The following is a 22,979-nucleotide window of genomic DNA, read 5'->3' as shown; positions in this document are numbered from 1 at the left end:
ACCTATAAAGCCAGCCACGTTAGAAATTAATTCACTCCGAGCTTTAAATATGAGTCATAGTCACTTTGTAAGCCTATATTTTAAATTACAGCTTACTGAGCCTGTGCATGTCCCCGCTACTTCTAAATTAACAACGTCGCGTAGCATGTTTTTATGGGTGTACCTCTTGTGAGCCCTCTGTGTGATGCTGATTACATTTAGCTAAAGGGGACCGTATGAATCGACCTTTCTCAAGGAGGTCTTTGCCAAGGCTGAGGCATACTTGTTCTTTCCTATTGACACCTCCGCTTTGAGGTGGAGTTTGTTTTACTTGTGCCACGTATTGCTGCTCCAAACATAAAACATTTGGAGTTAATCAACCTTGCTGAAGAATGAAGTGCAATTAAGTGTTGCTTGAGGCTCACAATTATAGAGCAGGCTCAGCCCTCTAAAATACAATTTTTTCTGCAGCATCCCATGTATGATAGTCTGGTCTGGGGTTCCTTTTCTGTGATGTTGAATGTCTACGGTGTAGGTGCTTCTGAGCCCGTCCTCCAGGCTGCCTTTGCAGATCATGGAGAGACATGGACGTTTCCAGTGCGTGACTCATCTTACTTATTTTAGATGTCTACTCTATAGTGAGATGAATCATTCCCTTAAAGAGCCTGTCTGCCTTGTCTGTCCTGTCAAATAACTTAGCTCCCCAGCCCGCTGTGGGAGCTTGGTCCATGGTTGTCCGCACTGCAGGAATGTTTCTTCATTCCCAGCTCTCCCTTGGAGTCAACCAGCTAATTGCCTCTGAAACTAAACGTAGGCGTTCACAAGGGATCGTTCGCTGCCAGAGCCACTCCGTGTCGTCAGCAAGAGGAGAAGCGTGCCAGGTTTGGCCGCCTCCACCCTCAGAAGCCCTCCCACTCATCTCAGCAGGCTTTGCACTTGTTGCGTGTCCCTCGTGAGGCGTGCTGGCATGTCCCGTAAAGCCAGTACTCGGGTGGGCTGCAACATGCTGCTTTCACTGCTTTCACTATTATTTTCACTTTTGAATTGGGGGGAAAAAACCAAAACAAGACCACTACAAAGTAGTACGCTTAAGGCCACAGGTGCTCCAGAGGGAGGCCAAACGAAATGATGTTCAAGCCCTGTAAATCATACCTAGGGACAACCTACTCTAACAAGGGCAAGCCTTCAGGAATGCAATCCAGTAAATATACATTTGCCTTGTAGATGTCTGCAATTTTGCAATTTGAATCCCACCCATTGCATTTTAAACTGATAAAACCCCTGCAAAATTTCACCCACGAGCAAGCTCTATTCTGCTGTACCCTGCCACAAGGGGTGAGCGTGGTGATACAGAGTACAGCCAGAACGGTTGGAGGTGAAGGTGTGTATGCCATTTGTTTCTATGGCTAGCAAATATTTATGGTTATTGATGGAGTTTATTGCCACAAGTGCTTTCCACTCACATTTGGTCCTGCCTCAAATGTAAAAAATTATTGTTGTGCAGTTTAATCAGAGGATTTTATATTTTCCCCTCGATTAAGACATCTGTGTATGTATTGACAAGTCTTGTTTCTTTGTCGGAAGCAACAGGCTGCTTGGCAGGGCAATGGGATTCCCAAATTTTTGTTTATAAACATGGCAAATATGTTTCTGTATTTTAATAGGCTGCTAAAAAGGAGATTGAAAGGAGGGAAAAAACAGTTACTGAGTTAAAAAAGATGGAAGTATGGAAAACTTACTCATTCCCTTTCAAATGTAAGCAGAAGGGAAGGGAGGGGTTGGGCTGTTTGAATTACTGCACTGAAACTAGGATCGGTCTGGAAAGAATTTAATGATTTATGTGTTTGAGTTTATGCTAGGAAAGCCAGAAATTTTGCAAACCTACAATTTTACACCTGCTGGTTTGTGAGCCCTTTGCACATATTGAGTTAAACTTAATATTATTATTTCAGATTTTTAGGACAAATGATACCATATGCATACTACAGATTATTAAGAGATTATCAGATGACTATCATAGATGGCTGATGAGGGAGAAAAATCTAGGAAGAAGTGGTCTCTAGGGAAAAGTCACTGCGGATTACTGTCAGATTGGTCTGAAGGAAACATCAGTCCTTATCCTTAAGGACGTGTGAAGTACCTGGGAAAAAAATCAGACCTTCAAATGCATCCTGGTTTTCCTAACAAAGCAATGGTATTGCCTTAAGATTTTCTTTGCTCTGTGTTTATCTCATGTGGTGAACATTTAGACATCACTCTGGATAACAGTTTCTGGATATCCATTACCCTTCTGTGGTAGCTGAAGTCAGTGTCTGACCAGTGCCTGTGATAAAGTCTTGCTGAAGACTGATTTTTCTTACAGTGCTAATTTCAGGTAACGTGTCTATAAGTGGAACAATGCAAATAGAGGGATACTTCAAGATATTCAGTATGATATTTTTTAAGTGGCATTGCAACTTTCTGTCATCTCTATATATTGTGGAATCAGGATATATTGGTGTTTGGGAAACACAGTCACGGTGTCTCATTGGATGAGTCCTTACCCTAGGGAGACAGCACACCGATGGCGACAGCCAGGGATGCAGAATGTCTGCACTGGTTTTCTGGCTCCTCCTGGGCGACCTTGGGGAGGTCTGTCTGAATTTCGTATCTAAAGCTGCATAATACAGACCGTAATATCTTCTCTGCTCCTCTTGTATACTTGCTGTAGAAGCCCCCGGTGAAAGGAGCTGCTCCTCGGCCTGTTTTGTATAGCAGCCACAGGGGACCTGCTCTCGGTTATTTACTCTAGAGGTTTCTGTGATACAAGTGAGAAAATCCAAATCATGATGCCAGGTCAGGTTTGCTTTGAGTAAATAAAATTGCAAAGTCTAGAGGGGAAAAGCTTCTCAAAATAAGGAACATGTGTTTATCTAGGATAAACCTGATTTTCACAAAGCGGTTGGTTCACAGGGACCGGGTGCATTTTATCTGCAGAGCTTATTTGAGAAGGCTTACATGGAAACACTATGGCACAGGCTGAAAATTACCTGAAAAACTATAAACAAAGGCTACAGATGTACATAGGGAATGGCTCCTTCAGGAGGATATTTTGTGAGTCCTGAACATATCCATACCACATCACCAACATCAGGGAGTTACCCGCTGGGAGGGTGTACCTGGTCCAAGAGATGTACTGGATTTTCACCCCTTCGTTCATCGTCTGTGAATCTTAGGGTGACACAGCTATTGAAGCGACCCATAGGGGTGTTTGGTAGGGGTAGGAACAGCCCTCTGTAATGTGTTCGTTAGTGAATGGACATGGGCTGCTGCTTAGTAAGGAGCCAGGGACCAAGGGTGAAGCTTGAGAAGCTATTCAAAAGCTGTCAAACAGGAGCTTGGGTCTGATCTCTGTCACAAAAGTAGCATTTGTGTAGTGCTCCTAAATTTAAAGAATTATATTAAAGGTTGATCTTTCTTTTTTTTTTTTTTTAATTGAAACTGCATTATTAAGTCACTGGGGTTTTTATCTTCTTAGTTGTGTGTTTATTGATACATTTTAGAGACAGTGGAAAGGCACTTTGTCATCTTTAAGATTTTAAGAACCTGAGAGAAAGCCACAGTGGCTCTTTGATATTGCACTCTGCTGAAAAAGAACCTCACTCACGTGGTTAATTATAGGGTTTTGCTTTTTTTTCTTCCCCTTCAACTCTGTGCAGAGGGAATTCGTGCTGAGCAGTGCCACAATGCCCACCCTGCAATTCCCCTACTTAATGAGCTACTTCTCACACAAATAGGTTTCGGAATAACTGGGCACGGATGTTTAGGTGTCTGGGTTTTGGGTTTTTTTTTTTTTCCTTGAAAATGATTGTCAGTCTTCATTTTCATTTCAGCTTTCAAGCCTGTTGAAACAGCAGCATTCCTGTCATTGCAAACGTTATTCAGCCGTGTGAACTGTGACTCATTCTGAAAGATTACACGCATTTCCCTCCCCGGTGTGCACCTATCCTCCTGCTGTTAGCTGTTTGCAGGTTGCCTTCTGCAGGCAGCGGGTCAGGGGTACGTGCTGCTGCAGAGCTTGCTTGCTAGCTCGCTTCCAGCCTTCTGCAGGGTATAGGAGCCTATGTCTGCTGCGGGCAGCAAGTTGCAGGGTGGGAAATGTTACTTTTGTCTGCTTCTGGGGGAAAAAAAAAATCTCAAACGTCCTTTTCAGTATTTCTTTACGGTAAAAAGAACCCAAAGAGCAAACCCAAAAGGAACAATAAACCTCATACAGACCTCCTGGCTCACATTCACTCCAGACTGTGTTTACTTAGGCTGCAAAAATGTCAATTCATGATATCAGCTCAAGGCAAACTCCATCCGGTCTGGTGGTCCCCTTTAATCATCTTTCTTTTCTAGCATTGCCTTCTCTTTTTCCTTCCTGCGTTCCTCTCTGGCATCAGAGGATCCCCGCTGTCACCGCGCTGGCTCTTCTCCTGGCGCCGCAGACCAGCCCCGTGGCAGGGCTGTCCTCTCTGGTGGGGCTCAGCACCTTGCCTCTGATCTGCCTCCATCCTCTCCGGTTAATTGCTATTTCCTATATATTTTCCAGGGCTTCGTTTGAAATAAGGTCCTGTGGGAATCCCAAATGGGGTTTCTGTTTGTTTGGTATTTTATTGAATGTCAACATGAACCTATGGGAAAAAACCCCCATCCTGGTCATTATGGAAGCTCAGTTAGTCGGGGATGATTAAAGGGGAGCTTGATACTACCTGCCCAGCCGTGGAAGTGAGTTATGGCGCCTGAAGATGAAAAGCCGTGAGGAATCAATCTTAATTTAGTACAACTTAGCACCGTGCTTGTATTTTTATCTGCTTGAGGGCAAGAGATAACACGTCTAAACTTCCCAGCGTGACAAAAGCGGGCAGAATTTGGAGAAGGTGGCGCAGATGGGAGCGCAGAGCCCCGTTGCTCTGCAAGCACGTGTCTGAAAGACCTCTTCTGTCCCACTCTGTCTATGTGGGAAGTGTTGCTGGAAAAGCTGACAAGATCTCCGAGGTTCAGAGCTGAGCGGCCTCACAGGGAGTGCAGAAAGCATCCACCAAAGCTGCTTCCCTGGGGCTATGAAAATGAGGAGTGGTAGGGCTACGACAGCCACACTGATGTTTTTTGCAGGAAAACAAAGAATTCTGGTGTATCTCATCAGGCAGGTGTGGGAGAGGAAGAGGACTTTTTCTCAAAGACTGCAAGAAGCTTGCTTTTCTATCAAATCTAGATTTAAAAAAAGGAAAGAGATTGTTTGCAGAGGTTTCCTTTGGCGATTAGTGTTTGCAGTCCAAGTTCTTGTTTCAGTGGACATTCAAGCAGAGATACACGATAGATATACATTATTTCACTGTTTTCAGATGTTTTGCTAGAGGATTTAGTTATTCAGATCTTGGTTTTCTTCATGGGTTTCTACAAGCCAGGGCTTACTTGGGTGTCCTAGAATAACTGTGTTGACACATGTATCCTGTATGAAGAGCTCTTTCTTTCTGAATTACCTACATCTGCTTTCAAAGTTGATCGTGATAAATCATAGTTAGATGCTCTTTCACTGTAGTTCAAACCCTACTTTATTCTGAAATTACTTTCATGTGTAGACAAGCCCCTAGGGAACTCTTTTGGTTTGAAATTAAATCTCCTTAATTTATTAGCCCTTGCATTTTATGCTTGTACTGAGAAGTGAATCCTGTTCCTTTAAGGTGTTTTTGTTTTGATTTGCTTTGCAGACTGTAAGATGGCACATTGAACTACAGCCATGGGCAAGTCCAACTCCTTCCCTCAACTATGAGGCCTTGAGGTTCCTGAAGTACATTAGCACTTCCCAGGTAGGTTTTTCATTTCAGTCTCCATTTAGAAAACAGTTTGCCTGGCACAGCCTGTTCCCTCTCAGATAATAAATTAACCTCACACCAAACTGGTTTTGGAACTGCTTTGTTTCTAAAGTTGCTTAACCTAGCAGTGATGGTCAACATGAATGTAAAGGTCAAAACACAGGGTAGAAAGAATGCATTATTTCCTTGCTTTTTATTTCCAGATGGGTTTGTGTCCTGACAGGAGTATGATATGACTGAAATTCCAGATGTGGTTCCTCTCCCGCTCTCTCTCTCTTTTTCTCTCTTGGACACAGAAAAATACAGAGCACGGTGTAGCGAGAGAACTGTGTATTCAACCACTCCACCTCTCAATAATAATGCGATAACCAGGCTCTTTTAGCTAAAAAGGATGCATTTGAGGTTCTCAGTAAAACGAGAACAAGGCATCAGCCCCTAACTTGGACAAGTTGTCTCAATGGTACTGATAGAATCCTGATATTTTGAGGACAAAAATAATGGCCTGGAAAATTAGTGTTTTTATGTGCTTTTTCAAAGGTGACATTTCCAAATCCAGATTGCGTTGACAGATACTTCCAGGGTTCAGCATATATGGAAATTGGGCCGTCATGTCTTAATGGAGGCATCGCTTCTGCACAACAGCATTGACGCGTGCTTTTCCTGTAATAAAAAATGGAAAAGGTGCTGGATGCCCACAGTTCCGACAGGGCGGCTGCTTTTGGTACCCAGGTCTATCAGCAATTCACCCTTGAATACAGATTTAACTTCACCATCACTTACACTGGAGAACATCAAAAAGCCTCAGGTGCTAATGTCACTGAAATGTCATTCACACACGAAATTCTTTGTTAATGCAATGCTTTCAAGGCTGAGACGAGATTCATTTGAAACACGTCTAAAAATATGCTGCTGTGCTGATGGTAACTGGGAGAGTAGCAGAGTGTTCACTTATCCTCCAGCTTGTGGGTACCCCTGGCTAAATGCTCAAGAAAATGACATCTCTGCCTTCACTCATGCCAGCACTGAGAGGGCAGGAGGGCAAGATGATGCATGTGGAGACAGCGAGAAATGTGTGTAGGGCTGCTTGTTTTGTTGTACAGAAGTTTAGGCTGTGGCAGGCACATTAAGCTGAAAACATCCTTCATCCCGGTGACTTAATAAACAGTGACAGATGCTGCTAAACTCCACTAGTTGGGTCAAAGCCTACAAGGACATCAATTAGCAGAGAGTTTATTGCTTCTGACGTACTAATCGAGAAGTTTCGTTCCCAGAGTAACTGACCCTGGTGGGGGGGACAAGCATAAGTGAAAACAAAAAACGAGAGAAATCCTTGTTCCTGACCTGGCAGATGTTATGGGATTAATAACTGACAGGATAAGACCACGACTGGTATGAGCACTTCTGGAAATGGGATCCTGCTTACGCAGAAGACCATAAGATCTCATTTTCCTTGTTTGCTGAGCAAGTGTCTCCTAATTACTGTGCCTGAGTTCAGCTCCCTGCCATTAGCGTAGAATGGCTCAAACTGCTGGAGGGGGAAGATGCCATGTCAGCAGGGTCGAGGTGTGACCAGAAAAAGCTTTTTCAATGCTGGTATCTAATGATCAGAAGAACCACCTTACATGTGCTGTTGTTTGTATGATGGTGAGTAGAAGCCCAGAACAGGACGTGAGCTCAATGCATGCAACAGACTGGTGATGGTGCTAAAGGCAGAGTTCAGGTTTTTTTATTTTTGATAGCAAGAGCTATTAAGTAGCAAGAGCTATTAAAATTGCTCCAAATTCTGCTTTAATGCCATGAGTCAATTAAGTGGCAGCATTGCAGAATCTTAGTTTTCTGTAGACAGCACGTTATTCTTCTGTGTCTTAAAATTAGTGCTTGCTATTGCAATGCCGTTTATTCCTTGATTGTTATGTGACTGAAGGGAAATGGGTAGTGGGGTGCAGTGCAAATCTTTGCTTAAAATTTAGTGAATCCTGAGGGCAGCATGAAGAAATGCTATATTAGCTTTTATGAATTTCCTTTGGAATTACGAGCTGAGCAGGAGCAGGGAGGTGGTGATGCAGCGTGCAGCTCTTCGGATGTAATGCTTCAAGTAATGATCTCTCAGAGCTTAAGCTTCTTGAAGAATGAGAGTTTTATTTACTTATTATAAGGCACATGGTGGAGCGTGCCTACCACAGCAAAGGCTGGGTTCCAGTTTTTACTCTCACCTCTGTGTAAAATTTTTCCATTTCTGTGGTTCTGGGTGGGGCCAGACCTGTGCTTTTTAGTTTGGCTAAAACAGGGAGCTGAGCTGGGGCGGTCTGCTGTAGAGGAAGGAAGGAGCAAGACGAGAACAGTCAGTTCAGGACTGATGTTTAACCTGGTTTTGTCTCTACTGCTGTTCTTTCCCCCTTTTTTATCGTTGGCTTTCTGGCAGTACCAGCTCCCATCCCTGCAGCCAGGGTTGGTACTGGGCCCAAAGAACAACTTTTCATAATGATGGCTCGGCTGGGTTCCTGCAGCTCTTCTCAGTCTGTGCTTTCCTCTCTGCGTGTTAGCAGCCTGTGCCCTGCAACCCCTGAATTTGATGGCCGGGCTGCACGTGGTTTGAAAAGCCCTGCAACAACCAACTGTAAGCTGGTGCTGGTGCAGCGCAGCACAGCCCCTCTTGGGCAGAAGTAGCCACAGCTTTGGTGCTTACTTCTGCTTCCCATTACCTCCTCACCACTGCTACGGCGACAGCCGTACAAATTGCACTGGCTTTCCATCGCCTGCTGTGCCCTGGCTCCCGAATGCTGGAAAGGCTGGAGCAGCCCCCAGCTCCATGCCTGCCTTTTCCAGAGCGGGTCTGGAGGAAGAGGATGGTGCGGAACAGTGTGGCAGAGCCCGGGGGACGGACAGCTGCCGGGCGGACAGGCAGAGCTGGGGCTGCAGGCAGGGGCTCCTCCGTGGGGTGTCCCCCACGGGGCCGTAGCTTCGCTGGCTCAGTCACCGCTGTGTTTCGGCTGCTGCTCAGCTGCCGGCAAAGCTGACTTCACCTCTCAGTTAAGTGGGTTTTGACACTTCCAGGTTTCTGATGAATCCAGCACATTTTAGTCCTTGCTTTCTTGGTCTTTACGAGGACTTTGACTTAGCGTTCCTCCTTGCAGGGTCTCTCTCTCTTCTCTGTTTGCAGTGTTTTTATCCCAGCTTCAGACTCTAGATGTCTAAGCCAGCACAGCATAGACACACGTGCCAATTACTCTGTTTAGTTAAGCACTTGCTTAAATGCCTTTGTTGTTGGAGAGGGGATGTGTTGGGGTAACGATTAAAGCCTTTCTGGAACTGAGATCCAGGACACTCTAGGTAAGGTATACAGTGTACATTGCAGTGACGCTGCAACTCGTGATTACAGTCTTAAATCATGACATGATTTTAACATTATTCAGGATGCAGAATCCACATCAAGGTTTGAAAAGAAAAAAAAAATAAACATTTGCATGCCAAAATAACTTGTTCTCAGGAAAATTGATTTTTGGATATGGTACTAATGCTTAATTATGTGCTTTTCAGACTGCATTGCTCTCTGGGGGATTATGTAAGCCTTAAATTTCACCAAGCAGAGCAGACTAACAAGGAAAAAAAAATCATCAAATCTCCGTAGCTGTGTATCAGATTGACAATCAGATTTAAATGAAACCAATTAACATTTTTCTTCTTTCCACTCTTTCCCCAGAAGGCAAATTAAAAAAAAAAAAGTCATGTCTTAAAATGAAACATCCTTTGATTTCAACAGATTTCATGTGAACGCATGAACCTGAACAGCCTGAGAGGGTACTCTGAAACTGCAAAGAAGCCCTGGTCAATCTGTCTTGACGAGAGGTTTAGCCTCATTCATCGAATCAGAAGCAAGCAATGCCGTCTCTATTCCCTTGGGTAAGCGCTCTCTTTAAAAGACAGCAAATTGTTTCATGACACCTAGCTTCAAAAAGCCCTATAAATGCAACACAGGCTGCAGCAAGGTCGTCTTTTAAAATACAGACTTTGTCCGGGTGTGTTTGTTACGTGTTGATGTGCTTCTGTAAACTCAGTTTTTAGGGAAAAACCTTTCTCCATGAGGGTTTTAGTTTTCCTTCGCTTTTCTAATATCAGTATGAAAACAAATTGCTTAATGGTGAGTAGTGAGTGGTAGTTCACATAGAAGAAGATGGAAATTAATGAGATAAACTGAGAAGCCTACAGCATCTTCCCTGAGCAGAAATGACTTGCATAATTGCCAGGTACTTCAGCCCCATTACTTATAAAACTTCATTAACTACCCCTGGGACAAAATAGTGCATTTCCATATGAGAGTGTGTTTGCTAAGCACTTCAGGGGTGACATGTGCCAAAGTGATAATAATAAAGGCAGTCGAGGCTTTATTTTAAAATGTTTGTAGTGTTTATGATGTTTACAGCACTTGAGATTGAAGTTTTCACTCTTCACAGAACAAGTGCCTTCACAGGTAGTAAAACCACAAATGCAGCCTGTTTCCCTGCTAATAAAACACTCTGCTTCCCGCGAGGCCGAGGGAGGTCAGTCTGCAGCGTTCATCAGGCTGCTGGCCTTTTGCATCGCCCGTCAGCGCACAGGTGCATTAGGAGAATGATCGCTGGGATCTGGAGCTCCCTTCACAGAGATCACACCACATGGCTGCAGCCTAATAAAGCTGTCTTTGCTGTCCTGGGAGCCAGCTTTAGGTTAGAGGTGTATTGAAAGGCTTCATCTCCCTTGAACCAGTGCAGTTTATTTCTGTGATTTTGCTGCTGTGGGTTTACAAATGGTAGGTAGCAAGGAGCTGTGTCTGGGTGGTATCTCTCCGTGATTAGCACATGGCGGTTAACACCAGCAATTAACGTAAAGTGGATGCAGGGTGCACTGCAGTCAAAGGGAGTGTTTTCTGTTAATTTGGGTGGGCTTATGTTTGGATCGAGTTTATATTGAGCTGTAAAGACCAAACTCCTCAGAGGGTGAGGGGCTGTAAGGTTTTGTTCAGCCGCATTGCTCTGTGGCAGAACACCAGTAACATGCACCTTAGAGACAAATCACATATATGGAGAGCAAGCTCCTCTCAACTGCTGTTGCTTCTTATTTTCTGAATGCTCTTTGCAATCTATTTCAAATTATACCTGCCTGGTTTAATGCAAAATATAGGTTTATGTGATTCTTTTTTTCTCAGTTTTTCATGTTCCTATGCAAGTTAGGAAAGATGCTATGTTATCCCATGCTCAGGTCCAGACTTTACCTGCTTGACTGTAGTACTGGCTCATTGCCTGAGGCTCCCTCTAGTAGTCAGTAGGGAGAGGCAGACTCATTCAGGTGGAAAATCAGCTAAGCTAAATAACATTCTGGAGGTAGGTATAGCTTCCCTTTGATTACAGAGGAAGTCTGGGATAACGTGGCTGCTGACTTTAGATGTCTTGGCAAAGCACTGAAAGTTCAGTGGAATTAATCTACACCTTGCCCTTTAAGTTACATGATCATTAATACTAGACCTGAGCTCCTGTATTAATGTCCCTCTTCCCTTTTGCTATGGACCAAGCGTGCATTGAGAATGGTATTTTTGTTGAATTGGCCAGTAGACACAATGCAGAGTTGATTTCATCTGTGCTAGGAAATGCAGATTTGGCACCAAGCTGACCAGCACAAAGGTAACTTGCTAATGGTTTTGAACAAATCTGAGCTAGTGCATGTGTACCAGTGCTTTATATGTGGTGCTGTTTTGGATATGATACAGGGAGCCTGAATGCCAGATTTTCTGTACTGATGGAACAGTAGGGCTTAGCAGAGATTGAAATTTATGTTGGCTCTCCCATCAATCATCAGATACACATGTGCAGTAAATACCCAACCATCAAATGAAACAGCTAAAAAATAAAAGGGAAATATTTGAGGTTAAGGAGGAGCGGTCTTCAATCCTCCAGTTTACTTCTGCAGCCTTTGGAGCTCGTTACGGCATAATTCTTCCCTCAGACTCACTTCCTTTAGCTTATGACAGGCAGAAAAGTAATTCTGTTCTGAGGAAGACAAAAATCCCCTTTAAACATTTTTGTTCTCTCATACAGTTCATAAAGAGCAAAGGGGGAGCAGCTGCTTCCAGTGAAGAACGTTCTCTGTGGAGACGATAGATGGAGGACAAATGTGAAAGTTCAGCGCGAGTGTTACTGGAATCCTGAATTAAATCCATATATCATTAAAAATGGAACAAAACATGCTGCAAGAGGTTACTTGTGAAGGGGAGCGAGCAGTGTCTGAAGTGTCTGGAGATCTTTTTAGATTAGTATTAGTTGCTTCCACTACTGGGAGGCAGCAGTGTTTTTGCTTGGGGGACAGGATTTCCCCGTATGATACATAATTGAAATATGCATTAGTGAGCTCTAGTTATTCCTGCTAAATCTGCTTAGATTAAGCTAAGTCTATTACAAACACCACAGGCAGGCATGCAAGCTGGGATGATATAAATGAATAGGATTTCAGAAACTTACCAGTTGAGATTTAGAGAGTCTTGCTGCAATACTGTGTAGAAGCCCGTTCAGGTGGATCTTTAAGTGTAGGGGCTTTAGGATCCAGGCAGGGGATGCTTCTTTTTTCCCCGAGCTGCAGAGCTCAGTTATCTTCCTCTGAGGAAGAAGATAACCTCAGAAAGAAGAAGAGGGGAGGAGGGGGAACACAGAAAGGGAAAGCTGGACCTTAACGTGCATGTTTTCATGGCTCTGTCCTGTGGTCCCTGGGGGAGCTGGAGTACCTGCAGTTATCAGGCTGGATCAGCTACAGGTGCCCACTGGAGCTGTGCTGAAGGAGGCAAAGCAGCTTTTGTGCCACCCGCGTGCTTGCTGCGCTCCGGCACGACGCGGGGGCCAGTGCGATGCTCCGTTCAGCGCAAGCTGCAGCCCAGTGTTTATTCCGAGTGTGAGGCTCTGTGTACCCTGACCCTCTGCAAGTCCTGGGAGCAGGGGACAGCCAAGGGACGCTGCTCCCTGCCGTGCTGTGCTCTGTCCTGGGTCAGCATCCCTGCCCTGCTGCCGGCGGGGAGCGGTGCCAGCGAGCCCTTCCTTTCCACTCGCACGCAGGCTAGGAGGGCCCGTCCGCAGGGTGCTGTTCTGCTGCTTTGGAAGCCCACCTCTGCCCCCCACTGTGGGGGACTGCGTGCAACGGTAAAAATAGGTTGGTGTCTTTAGCCTTTTTTATTTTGCTGTTGCTGGAGGCAGCAGCTACTCTCTCCTGATGGCGGGGAAGGGCCTCTCCAGTCTTCTGTGACCTCCACACCTTTCTTTTAAAATCATGGTCCCTTTTTAAGTAACACAAAATCTTTCTTGGGAGACCTCATTTGTTTGCCTTTTTCATGCTGCATTATCCCTTAGCATGATCACATGCGAGACAGGAATTTTTCAAACCTATGGAGATGACCTTATTTTCTCTCCTGAATATTTGTTGTTGGTTAGATGTCTCTTCAGGCATAAATTCGAGCTGTTAGCTAGAGTGCCAGAAGATATATCAGCACCTTCTTCCCCCTCATCTATATTTTTTTCTGTTTTGCACCACTGTGAACCTCCCTTTGCAGTCCACATGAGTAGCAATCTGTTTGGAGGCAGCCTGAGGTTTGTCTACATCAAAAGCATCTGCCCCTGTGGACTGTACCAGCTGGTACTGTTAGAAGTGTGTCACGGACGCATGTGTCCGTCGGTCACTGGTAGGCTCATCACTCTAATGCTGTAACTGTCCCCAACAATTCACATGTTGTTCATTTTCAGCCAGTTTCTCATTCCTAAGGGATTACACTGCTCTTTGTTCATCAGTGTCCCTTCTGTAGAAAGCCACATGCAAACAAGTATGTCGATTCACTTGGTTGACTTCTGAACTTTTTCCCTAACGTGTGTTGAATGTATGAAAAGGAAACTCCTCTCTTCCTCCTACATGGCTGTACGGGCTGGAATCCTGTGAAACAGAGTTGTTCTTAAAAGCACACTGGGCTGTTTTTGGAAATGCCGTCTCCTCCTACTTTCCCAGGGTGCCCGAAGGGGAAGATGGTTGAGGAGAAGACCTTCTAATAGGGCATCGTTACACTGTGCTTAGACAGTATTACAGCAAGTGTCATACTGTAAATAGCCAGAATTATTTCAGACTCGCACCATTTCTAAGGATAATTGTGGTGTAGTGTAGCAGGTGCTCTGATGGTACATCTAAGAGTACTGCCCTGTAATGGTTTGTGTGTGAGAGATAAATGCCATGCTCTTAGTACCTAGTGGATACTCTCAATTAGTACAACTGGTTGAAGCACTGATTTGAAAATCTTGATTTCTCTTCCCAGTGCTACATGTGTGTATATCCAACAGCATAATTTTGATTAAGTTTAAGGTTTAGTGCATTATTTGAACCATGTTTGGAACAAGCTTGGAGGAGTAGGAATGAAGAGGACATCCTGTTTTACAGAGTAGGGAAGGCCTGTGGTCCAGACGTGATTGCAATGGTAAATACCAGAATTTTTTAGTTTTAGTGTACCCTGTGTGAACCAATGGGCTGTAGGAGGTGGGAATATGGCACAGCCTTGTAAAGTACATCTTCTCCTTGCAGAGACAGGGACTGAGACAACACTGGTGTACAATGAGGCTATTAATTTTTCTTCTTTGGGGTCTTTGCCAAATTAGCAATCTTTCTCTTAAGGTTGTGTAACAACTCTGCTACTGTTATGAAGGGGCTATTTTTAAATTTGCTTTTTTATCTCTGTCTTCCTGTGCACAGAGAAAGAGAGGCATTTGGTTCTTGTGTCTTGTCCCTTTTGGTGGCCATTGTGGCTCATCTTTATAACATCAGGTTATAGACAGGGTGAGAAATACGCCTGATTTTTACAACACAGTATTGTATAAATTTTAAATGCATTTGCTCTTCTGCTTATGGCTTGGTTATTGGAAGTTTGTGCAGTGGGGACTAAGGAAAGTATTGTAATCTTGTCAAGAAAAAGCAAATTGAATATAGAGGAATATATATAAATATAAATAGAGGAATAATGACAGCACAAAGGTTCTAACATTTAATTTACTTATAAAGGATGTCAAGTTCTGAATTAAGAAAAAGCTCTTTGGGAAGGTTGTCAGCCTGGCTAAAAGTGGTTTAGTTCTTGCCTTGAAAGGAGCCCTTCATTCTAATCATATGCAGTATATTGCATTGAGCTTGAATCTTCTGGTGAGGTTAGTTCATCCAATCCACTCCAGCAGTTTCATTCTATAAATGAAAAATTTCATTAAAAGTTTCTTAAGATCAATTATGAATGTGACATTGGGAAAAAACACATGTTCCTTTAAATTTCCTTTATCTAACTACTTATTCCAAATCTTCAGCAGGTATTATTGTGGACTGTTAGCTTTATTTCTGGTTATCTTGTCAGAATTAGGGTTAGATTGTGCTCAGTGCTGTGGATATATCCCAAGAAGGAGCACAACAGCTCCTCCACTTTGCTTCAGAAACAAAGAGGTTGGATTTTACCTTCTTTTACTATGAATCCTCAGAATGTCCTACTCACTAATAGTTCTTTTGGCAGCATTAATAGTTACATCTTTTTTGTTTCGTAGGCTAGGCAACGATGACAACCAGTTTGAGATCAGCATGGCCAACAGTGGATGTGAGGTGCATCGCTTTGACCCCAGCATCAAGTCAGCACACATTCAGGAGGGTCGGCACCTCTGGTATCATCGCCTGTCCATTGACTGGAGGGATCCCAATCCAGCCATTGCTGCTCATAAACTTCACAGCAACACGAAGAAGCTGGGCACAATATTGAATGAATTTGGACATCAGAAGGTAAGGACTGGGGGGTCAGGTTCCTGGCTGCAGGATTAGGTGTTGGGAAAGCTGCAGAACTTCCTCCTTGCTGTCTCAGGAGTTCGGGCACTTTTCCAATGTTATCTCCTGACAATGCGTCTTTCTTCAGCAATACTTGTAATGCATTTCTTGTAGGGGTGCCTTTTCTGTCTTGCTTTTTCTGTGTGCTGGTAACAGCCACCTTGGTTTTAAATCGCTAGCCATATGCTAAATACTTTCCTCCTCCTCCCTTCCTTTTCCCTTCAACTAGCTGGTGACGCTGGGTGCTAGTATTTTCAGTCCTGTGGAAGTTCTGTTCTTTGCCTGAGTATGAGAGCTAAACTACTCATACAGCCAAGTTTATAAAGAAGAAAAAAAATATTTGCAGCAATAATTAGCAGAGGTAACGGAAGGGTTGTTTACATTTTCAAGGTCATTGGTCCTGATTACAGTCATCAACAACAAAAACATCCTGTTTTGAAATTGGCAGCGATCTGTGGTTTTTTTAACATTTCCCAGTTTGTTTTTAAGGAACTGTGAAGACATCAGAAATCTTCAAGTCTCAAATAACTGTTGCCAGAATACATTTGAGGTTGCTTTTAAGAGAGTTTTTCCCTCAGAGGATATACAAGCATGAATTCAAATGCTAATATACTTCATTGCCTGCAGCTAGTTCTGCTTGTCTTTGTTTTTTAAGAAATAGGCAGCCTGAGCTAAGGAAGAGCTTTTCTATAAGATTTAGAAAGCAAGCAGTGCAATGTTTGTTTGGTATGTTATAAAATGCAAGATGTCCTTTTCAGTTCACTTCTTGTTTTTCTTTAGTATTTTCTTTTGGTTCAGCTCTACTGATTGGACCATTCTGAAGATAAAAGCAGAAAAAAGAAGCTTTTTCCGACTTCTTAGTCATACTGGAACTATACTAGGCTGTGCATTAGTGAAACATCTGGGGAGAGAGAGAGATGGCTTTCTTTTGACGTGTGCCTTACATTGATTGTTTTGATCTTAGAAGAATTAGTCACAGAGCAAATGATTAATGACCTGATCCAGAAAAGGTGTATGAGTCTTGTGATATCCCAGACCTGCTGAGAATAGTCAGTTCTCAGGTTATCATGGTAATACAGAGTGATTGTAAGACCTTCTGTGAATGAGAAGGGTGTAGCTATGAATTCTGAGTATATAACTTTCTGGGTGGAAGTTATCTGACATGAAAGCAGCCAGCTGGAGGGCAGCCAAGGAACGTAATGCACATGTAACACATGCAATCAGGCTTTCCTCTAGCTGTGTACACATGGCATGGGATTTGGTTAAGTGTGTTGGGGCCTTATGAACGGTGTATACAGCCTCTTGCTCTATTAGCATTTGGGTAGCTCGCCTGTGCAAAACTGTGGCGTTAGTGAAGTCAGGAGCTGACTTTCTCCCGGTGAGGATAAAGCTGTTGTACACTCTGCAATCTTCTGTTACTTCCCATTTGTGAAATACCTGAATGGGCTGACTCTCCTCACATTGTTCTGTTTAGTTTTTCCTTAATTTGGAAGGCAGCCTCAGAAGTTGTGTGTTGCATAAAGACATCGATAAGCTCCAATTTATGAAGAGAACATCAAAGTAAATACTGTGACATTCAGGTTTTCATTCTTCCGGTGAATGTGAGTGGAGTGTTCCCTTGACTGAATAAATAAGTTAATTCAAAACAGTTTCACAGAATATTTTCCAAAGCACTTTTTTCAATTAGAAAGTTAAAACACGCTCTTCGTCCCATTCTTCTTAATTTTAAAAATCCTTCCGCCTACCCTCAAAGTATTTCCATTCCCACTTCAAGGCAGGAATTCCAGGCAGCTGCATTTGAAGTTAATGCCTCATTTTCTCCTTGCTTTTATTCTTTAAGATTTGGGACTTGATCCAAGACCCTCCAAGTGGTTGAGACTATTTCCACTGACAAAGTCAGAGACTTTGGATCGGGCTGATGAAGAGAGGACAGACAAGGCCTCCTGGAGTTTTTGCTGTTGCAGCCTTAAACGCAATTTTTTTGTGTGCAAGGGAATCGAAGAACTTGGATGGGCTCGTTTACACTCTGGCTCAGATGGGAGCACACCTGCTATTCTGCAGTCAGTACTGGGACCTCATCCACAGAAAGCGAAACCCATCCTGATATTATGGCAAGAAATACAAACAGGTTTTTGGTGTCAGAGTGGATTTGAGGAAAGATTAAAATAACTTGATCTCTCTGATTTGCTATGTGGCATAACAGTCCTCAGCTCTCTGGGGAGCGTAAATAGCCTGGAGGTAGAGGACTTATCTAGTACTATATTAGGATGAGACTGACAAAAGAAACATGTAGTCAGAGTATTTTGGGGAACTGTTAGAGTGTGAAATCTTTTAAGCCCTGCAGTAATCTTCAAAGGATGTCATGAGAGTCCTATTCCCTGGTACACAAATCGAAACTGAAAATTTACTGGTGTATCTTCTGAGAAGAGTGGTATTTTGTCGGCCACAGGAAAGGATAAAGATGTAAAAATTGATCTTGCTCATCTTCCCTCCCCCCGCCCCCCGTGCCCATTTTTTTTGCTGAACATGCACACTCTTGTCGCGCACTGCTGATGAACAGTGGAAAAAAGGGAGAAAGCCACTGAATGCACAAGATTTTCTTTCTTATTGCAGTGGAGTTCAGCTTTGTGAAAGCTTTCACTTTCATATTTTCTACCTACCTACCGGGGTGAGGATGCTACAGTGCTGGTGTTCCCCATGGATTAGTGATAGCCAGATGGGGAGCTTCCTTCATATGGAATCACTGGATAATTCAAGTCAGAAGGGGTCTTGAGGCCTGTAGCTCAATCCCCTGCTCAAAGCAAGGCCAGCTGTGAAGTCAGACCAGGTTGTTCAAAGTTTTTATCCACTCTGGTCTCGAAAACCACCGAGTTTTCTCCAAAACTGAGACTGTGCAACTTCTCTGGGCCAGCTGTCCTCCTTGACTGTCCTCATCATGAAAAGGTTTCTCCTTATATCTAGTCTGAAAGCCCCCAGTTTCAATTTATGCCTGTTGTCTCTTGTCCTGCTTCTATGCACTACTGAAGAGCCTGTTTCCACTATCTTGATGACCTCTTCGTAGGCTCTACAGGCTGATATTAGTCCCCCCCACAAAGCCATCTCCTGCCTAGGTTGAACAAGCCCAATTCCCCTAGCCTCTCCTTGCAGGGCAAGTGTTCCAGTCCCCAGCCACCTTGGTGTCTCCTAGCTGAACTCAACTGAGTTTATCATTGTCTGTCTTGTGTTGTGGCGACCGAAACTGGATGTAGTATCTAGATGCACTCTCACAAGTGCCGAGTACAGGGAGATAATCACATCCGTTGGTCTACGGGCCGTGCTCCTGCTAATGCATCCTGGGATGCTGTTGGCCTTCTTTGCACCGTGACCCCCAGGACCTTTCTGCAGAGCTGCTCCCCAGCTTGTATCACTGCAGGCGGTCCTTCCTCCCCAGGTGCAGGACTTGGCGTTTGTCCTTGTTGAATTTCATCAGGTTCCCGTCGGCCCATCCTTCCAGCCTGTCTGCGTCCCTCTGGATGGCAGCTCTGCCCTTGAGTGTGTGTATTGACTGGTCCCACCAATTTGGTGTCATCCACAAACATGGCAAGAGTGTCATCTAACACCTCCTCTAGGTAACTGATAAAGATGTCAAACAGGATGAATCCTAGTATAGAACCTGTGGAACTCTACTTGTAACTGACCTCCAGGTAGAGTACAACCCATTAACCACTGCCCTGTGAGCCCAGCCATCCAACTGGTTTCTTAATTGGTTGTCTGTTCATCCAGACTGTAACGTCCTGACTTGGATACAAGACTACTGTGGGAGACAGCGTCAAATATATATCCCAGTGCTCTTCTAGACTAGTCACAGCTGGTTCCATGGTCTTACAAGGGGATCATCAGCCTGAATTTCAGTTACAAGGGGGCCAATTCAGCTGTGTAAATAAACCATTCACCTAGTCCCAGCATAGATTTGCGTTGTGTATGGTATCAGTGTCCTCCTCAGAAGGTTGCTATGTTCCATGTGGCCCAGATTTTACTATGCAATAGAACTATAAGGGGGAGACTGTATTGAAATGCAAGCTCCCTCCCTCCACTCCAACATTATCCTCTCTACAAAAAGTCCTAACTCTTAACCAGAAATTCAAACCCAGCTACTACATGTACTCTGCATTCCAAAGGTTATGCTATAAAGCAGAATTAAAAACCTTTGACAGAAAGGCCCTGAGCAGCAGAAGCAAGCAAGAGTTCATTCTGTCCTGAATGGGCATGCATGAATAGATCATGCATGTTCACACGTGCAAACTCTTACTTCAGTAGTAGTTTTCCTCTTTCTGGAGCTCTGTAGGACAAATCTGGTGTGATGCCATCAGTAAGCACTATGAATTTGCGTTCCTTGGCAGTATAGCTCTGCAGTGGGTGAGATGCTTTCTTGGAAAACAAATTAAGGTGGAAAGGAGAAGCTGAGAATGCAAAGTAAAACCTTCACTTAATCAGGAAGTGCTCATAGGCGTAACTTTCAGGGGACAGCAATGTTGCGTTCAACTCCTGCCATTCAAGTCGTCTTGAACAAATTGTGTAAGAGACCGAACTGTGTCACTGTTTATTATGAAAAGAAACGCAAAGCAATCTTTAAGTCCTGATTTTGATTTGAAGGCTTTAATTTACGCTGGCTCTTCATGAAGATTTTTTTCTGTGACGACCTGGCTAACAGGTGTCTGCTTCAGTTCATTGAACAGGCTTCGATTTAGGGTTTCAAAAGGAGAACCCTCTTCCCTTTCACCTGTTATTTAATACTCGACTCAACTTCAAAACACTACACCCTGAAGCCATTTTGATTAATAACCTCATCTCCTCCTAGGCAAGTAATTTATCACTTGCTCCTCTCCTAAAGCAGATACTATAGAGTCTATTTCGTGCTGCACTTTCAGTTTTGTGAAGACTAGTGTGAAAGAGCAAAGATTAAAGAAAATCGATTTACCATTTTGGTTTAAAATCGGCTCTGTTGGCAGCACACAAATAAATATAAAATAAAAGCCCTGGGAAAACTGTATAACAACTTAGTTGTGTGTGGAAGTTTGATTAACAAAACAAAAAATTAACTTTCCAGGTTGGGAAAAGTCCGTGTTCAAGTTTTGGAGCAACCAAATCCACGCAATTACTCTTTACTATGCACACCTCAGGACTGCAGGGGCCAGAAGGGTCTTTTGAATTCTTGATCCTGCCTAGACAAAATAATTTAACTTTGATTATCCCTTGCAAGGGTAGCCTTAGGTATTGCACAGGGAGCCTGGGGGTTAGTTAGTGTGAGTTACGTTCACTACGGGGCTGCTGTGCCCCAGTTCAACGTGTGGATGCCGCTGATGTTTATAAACTCAGCTCAGCTGCCATCTTAACTCAAAGAAGGTCCTCAGTGCCAGCTGATGAGCGCCTGCAGACTGGTCTATGTCCTGATGTGGAAGCCTGAGCTCAGGATGAGAAGCCAAGAGCTCAGAAGCCCAGGAGCTCTCGCAGGGAGGTGAGTCCTTGTCACTGTTGCTGCTGCAGCTGGGGAGCAGCCCCCTTCACCTTGCTGGAGCGGGAGGCACGGGTTCAGGTCTGAACTCTGCTACGTTTGGCTTAGCATGAGAAAGCCCAAATGAGACCAGATGTCTTGAATCGCTGCATCATACAAATCCTTAAGTAAATGTTTGGAGTTCTGTTTTGAAAGGGCTTAAATTTTTTCTTTGCTTTATTATGCTTATTTGGGGCTTTTCCAGAATCTCAATTTTAGAAGGAAAAAACCCAGCCTTCATCTGATTTTTAGCCTCATTATTTTCACATCCAAGTTTTCTTGTGCAATCAGTGGTCTTTAGGCTTAAGTAGCCCTTTTTCTGGAGCTGTTATTTACCATCCAGATGTATTTGTACCATCCAGATACGTTTGTGAAGAACAGCCTTTCCTTTGGTAGGGTTATCATACTGGCCTCTCTGTCCCCTCCGACATGAGAGATCCTGTAGTTCTCATAACATCTTATTAGTATTTTGCAGGGTCTCCGCTAAGGCTCAGGCTGTTACCACCTTATTCCACTTCCTCCCCTGGAAATGTCTGCACTGCTACCGCTTGTCATCTCGTTTGCTTTTATGTGGACACATCAGACTGTCTCTTTGTTATATCAGTTTCTGCACGGCACACTAGAAAGTGTTTTGTCCCAGAGCACTGATTTTTTTAAAGTGTAAATGGCTGGTCCTGGCCTATTTGTAGTAGGAGTAACTCTGCACAGTAAAGTCCCACGTTACCACTGGACCCTTTTGCACCAGGCAGATCTAATACCATAGCTGTAAGAGCTTATAATCTAAATAAATGACCTGCCACGGCATGGAGGATCATGGAACTCACCTGCATTAACTTAAATTTCTACATTTGAGATAGCTGTTGAGGTCCTCGTAAACTCAAGGGAAACCATTAAGGTGCAGTTCATCTCATTCAAGGGCAGATGTTTAAAACAGGCTGGGTGATGTGACCTGCACATCTCAAATTGCCCTTCAGAAGTTCCTGTTCTTCTCTGTGGTCTATAAAGGGAGCTTGGACAACTGGTTTGGGTTTAGATGTCTAAGGCTGGGTGAGGTACATCCCATCTTGAGTGACTTGCCCACAAACTCAGCTCCGTGCTCGGCATCTGTCTGAGATTCTGTCTGTGCTCAGCATCTGTCTGACAAGTCCTGAGATCAGGACTTCAAAGTTCTGCAAACCTGTCTCACACGCCTGATTTCCATGCTGGTTGTGCTGAAAGTGAGAGCACCGGAGATAAAAGCATTGGGCAAGCTAGCCAGAAAATGTAAAGTAATTTTTTTATTTTTTTTTTTAAGTCATCCCATTAGAGCAAAAGCTCAGAGTGCTGGAGAGCGTGTTATTCTACAGTAAGCATCTGTCTCTAGCTCTATAATTTGATTTATGAGTCCTTGCGAGACTTACTGCCTGTAACACATGCATTCAGTCCCTCTGAGGTTATGTTTGTACACGCTGGGCCAAATTCATCCTCTGTGTAACGCGACCAATTTCCTTGGAGTTACAGCAGAGCTGCAGTTTGAGCACTAACCATTGCTGCGTGCAGACCTTTTGTTTGGGGGTGCGTCAGTGAGTTGGCGAATTTGACTCCATTTGCTGAAAAGGGGCAGTCAAACTGGTGCAGATGTTTCCAGCTCCAGTTGGAAATGCTGCCTTCTGTAACCATGTAGTGGTTGCCCCTGAGTAATCTACAAGCTCCTGACACACAGCGTTTCATTCCTGGATGTATATATTTTTTAATTTTAGCAGTAATGAAATCAAGGTGGTAATTGCTCTGTGTTTGCTTAGTCAGCTGAGGCT

General features: G+C 43.8%; 1 protein-coding gene across 2 annotated transcripts in view; it reads left to right on the top strand.

Annotated features, from left to right (window-relative positions):
• The window catches only part of LOC140649034 (solute carrier family 22 member 16-like), a 116,666-nt gene that overhangs the window by 82,651 nt on the left and 11,036 nt on the right, over positions 1 to 22,979 (top strand). For both annotated transcript variants that reach the window (XM_072855667.1, XM_072855668.1), the window contains exons 2-4: positions 5,712 to 5,810; positions 9,577 to 9,716; positions 15,386 to 15,614. In XM_072855667.1, coding sequence (XP_072711768.1) covers positions 5,712 to 5,810; positions 9,577 to 9,716; positions 15,386 to 15,614 — 468 coding nt within the window. The remainder of the gene's footprint in view (positions 1 to 5,711; positions 5,811 to 9,576; positions 9,717 to 15,385; positions 15,615 to 22,979) is intronic.

The sequence above is a fragment of the Ciconia boyciana genome, chromosome 3 (assembly GCF_034638445.1).
Source record: "Ciconia boyciana chromosome 3, ASM3463844v1, whole genome shotgun sequence".
NCBI lineage: Eukaryota > Metazoa > Chordata > Aves > Ciconiiformes > Ciconiidae > Ciconia > Ciconia boyciana.
The sequence above is the reverse complement of the archived record's forward strand: the minus strand, read 5'-3'. Positions and strand labels throughout refer to the sequence as shown.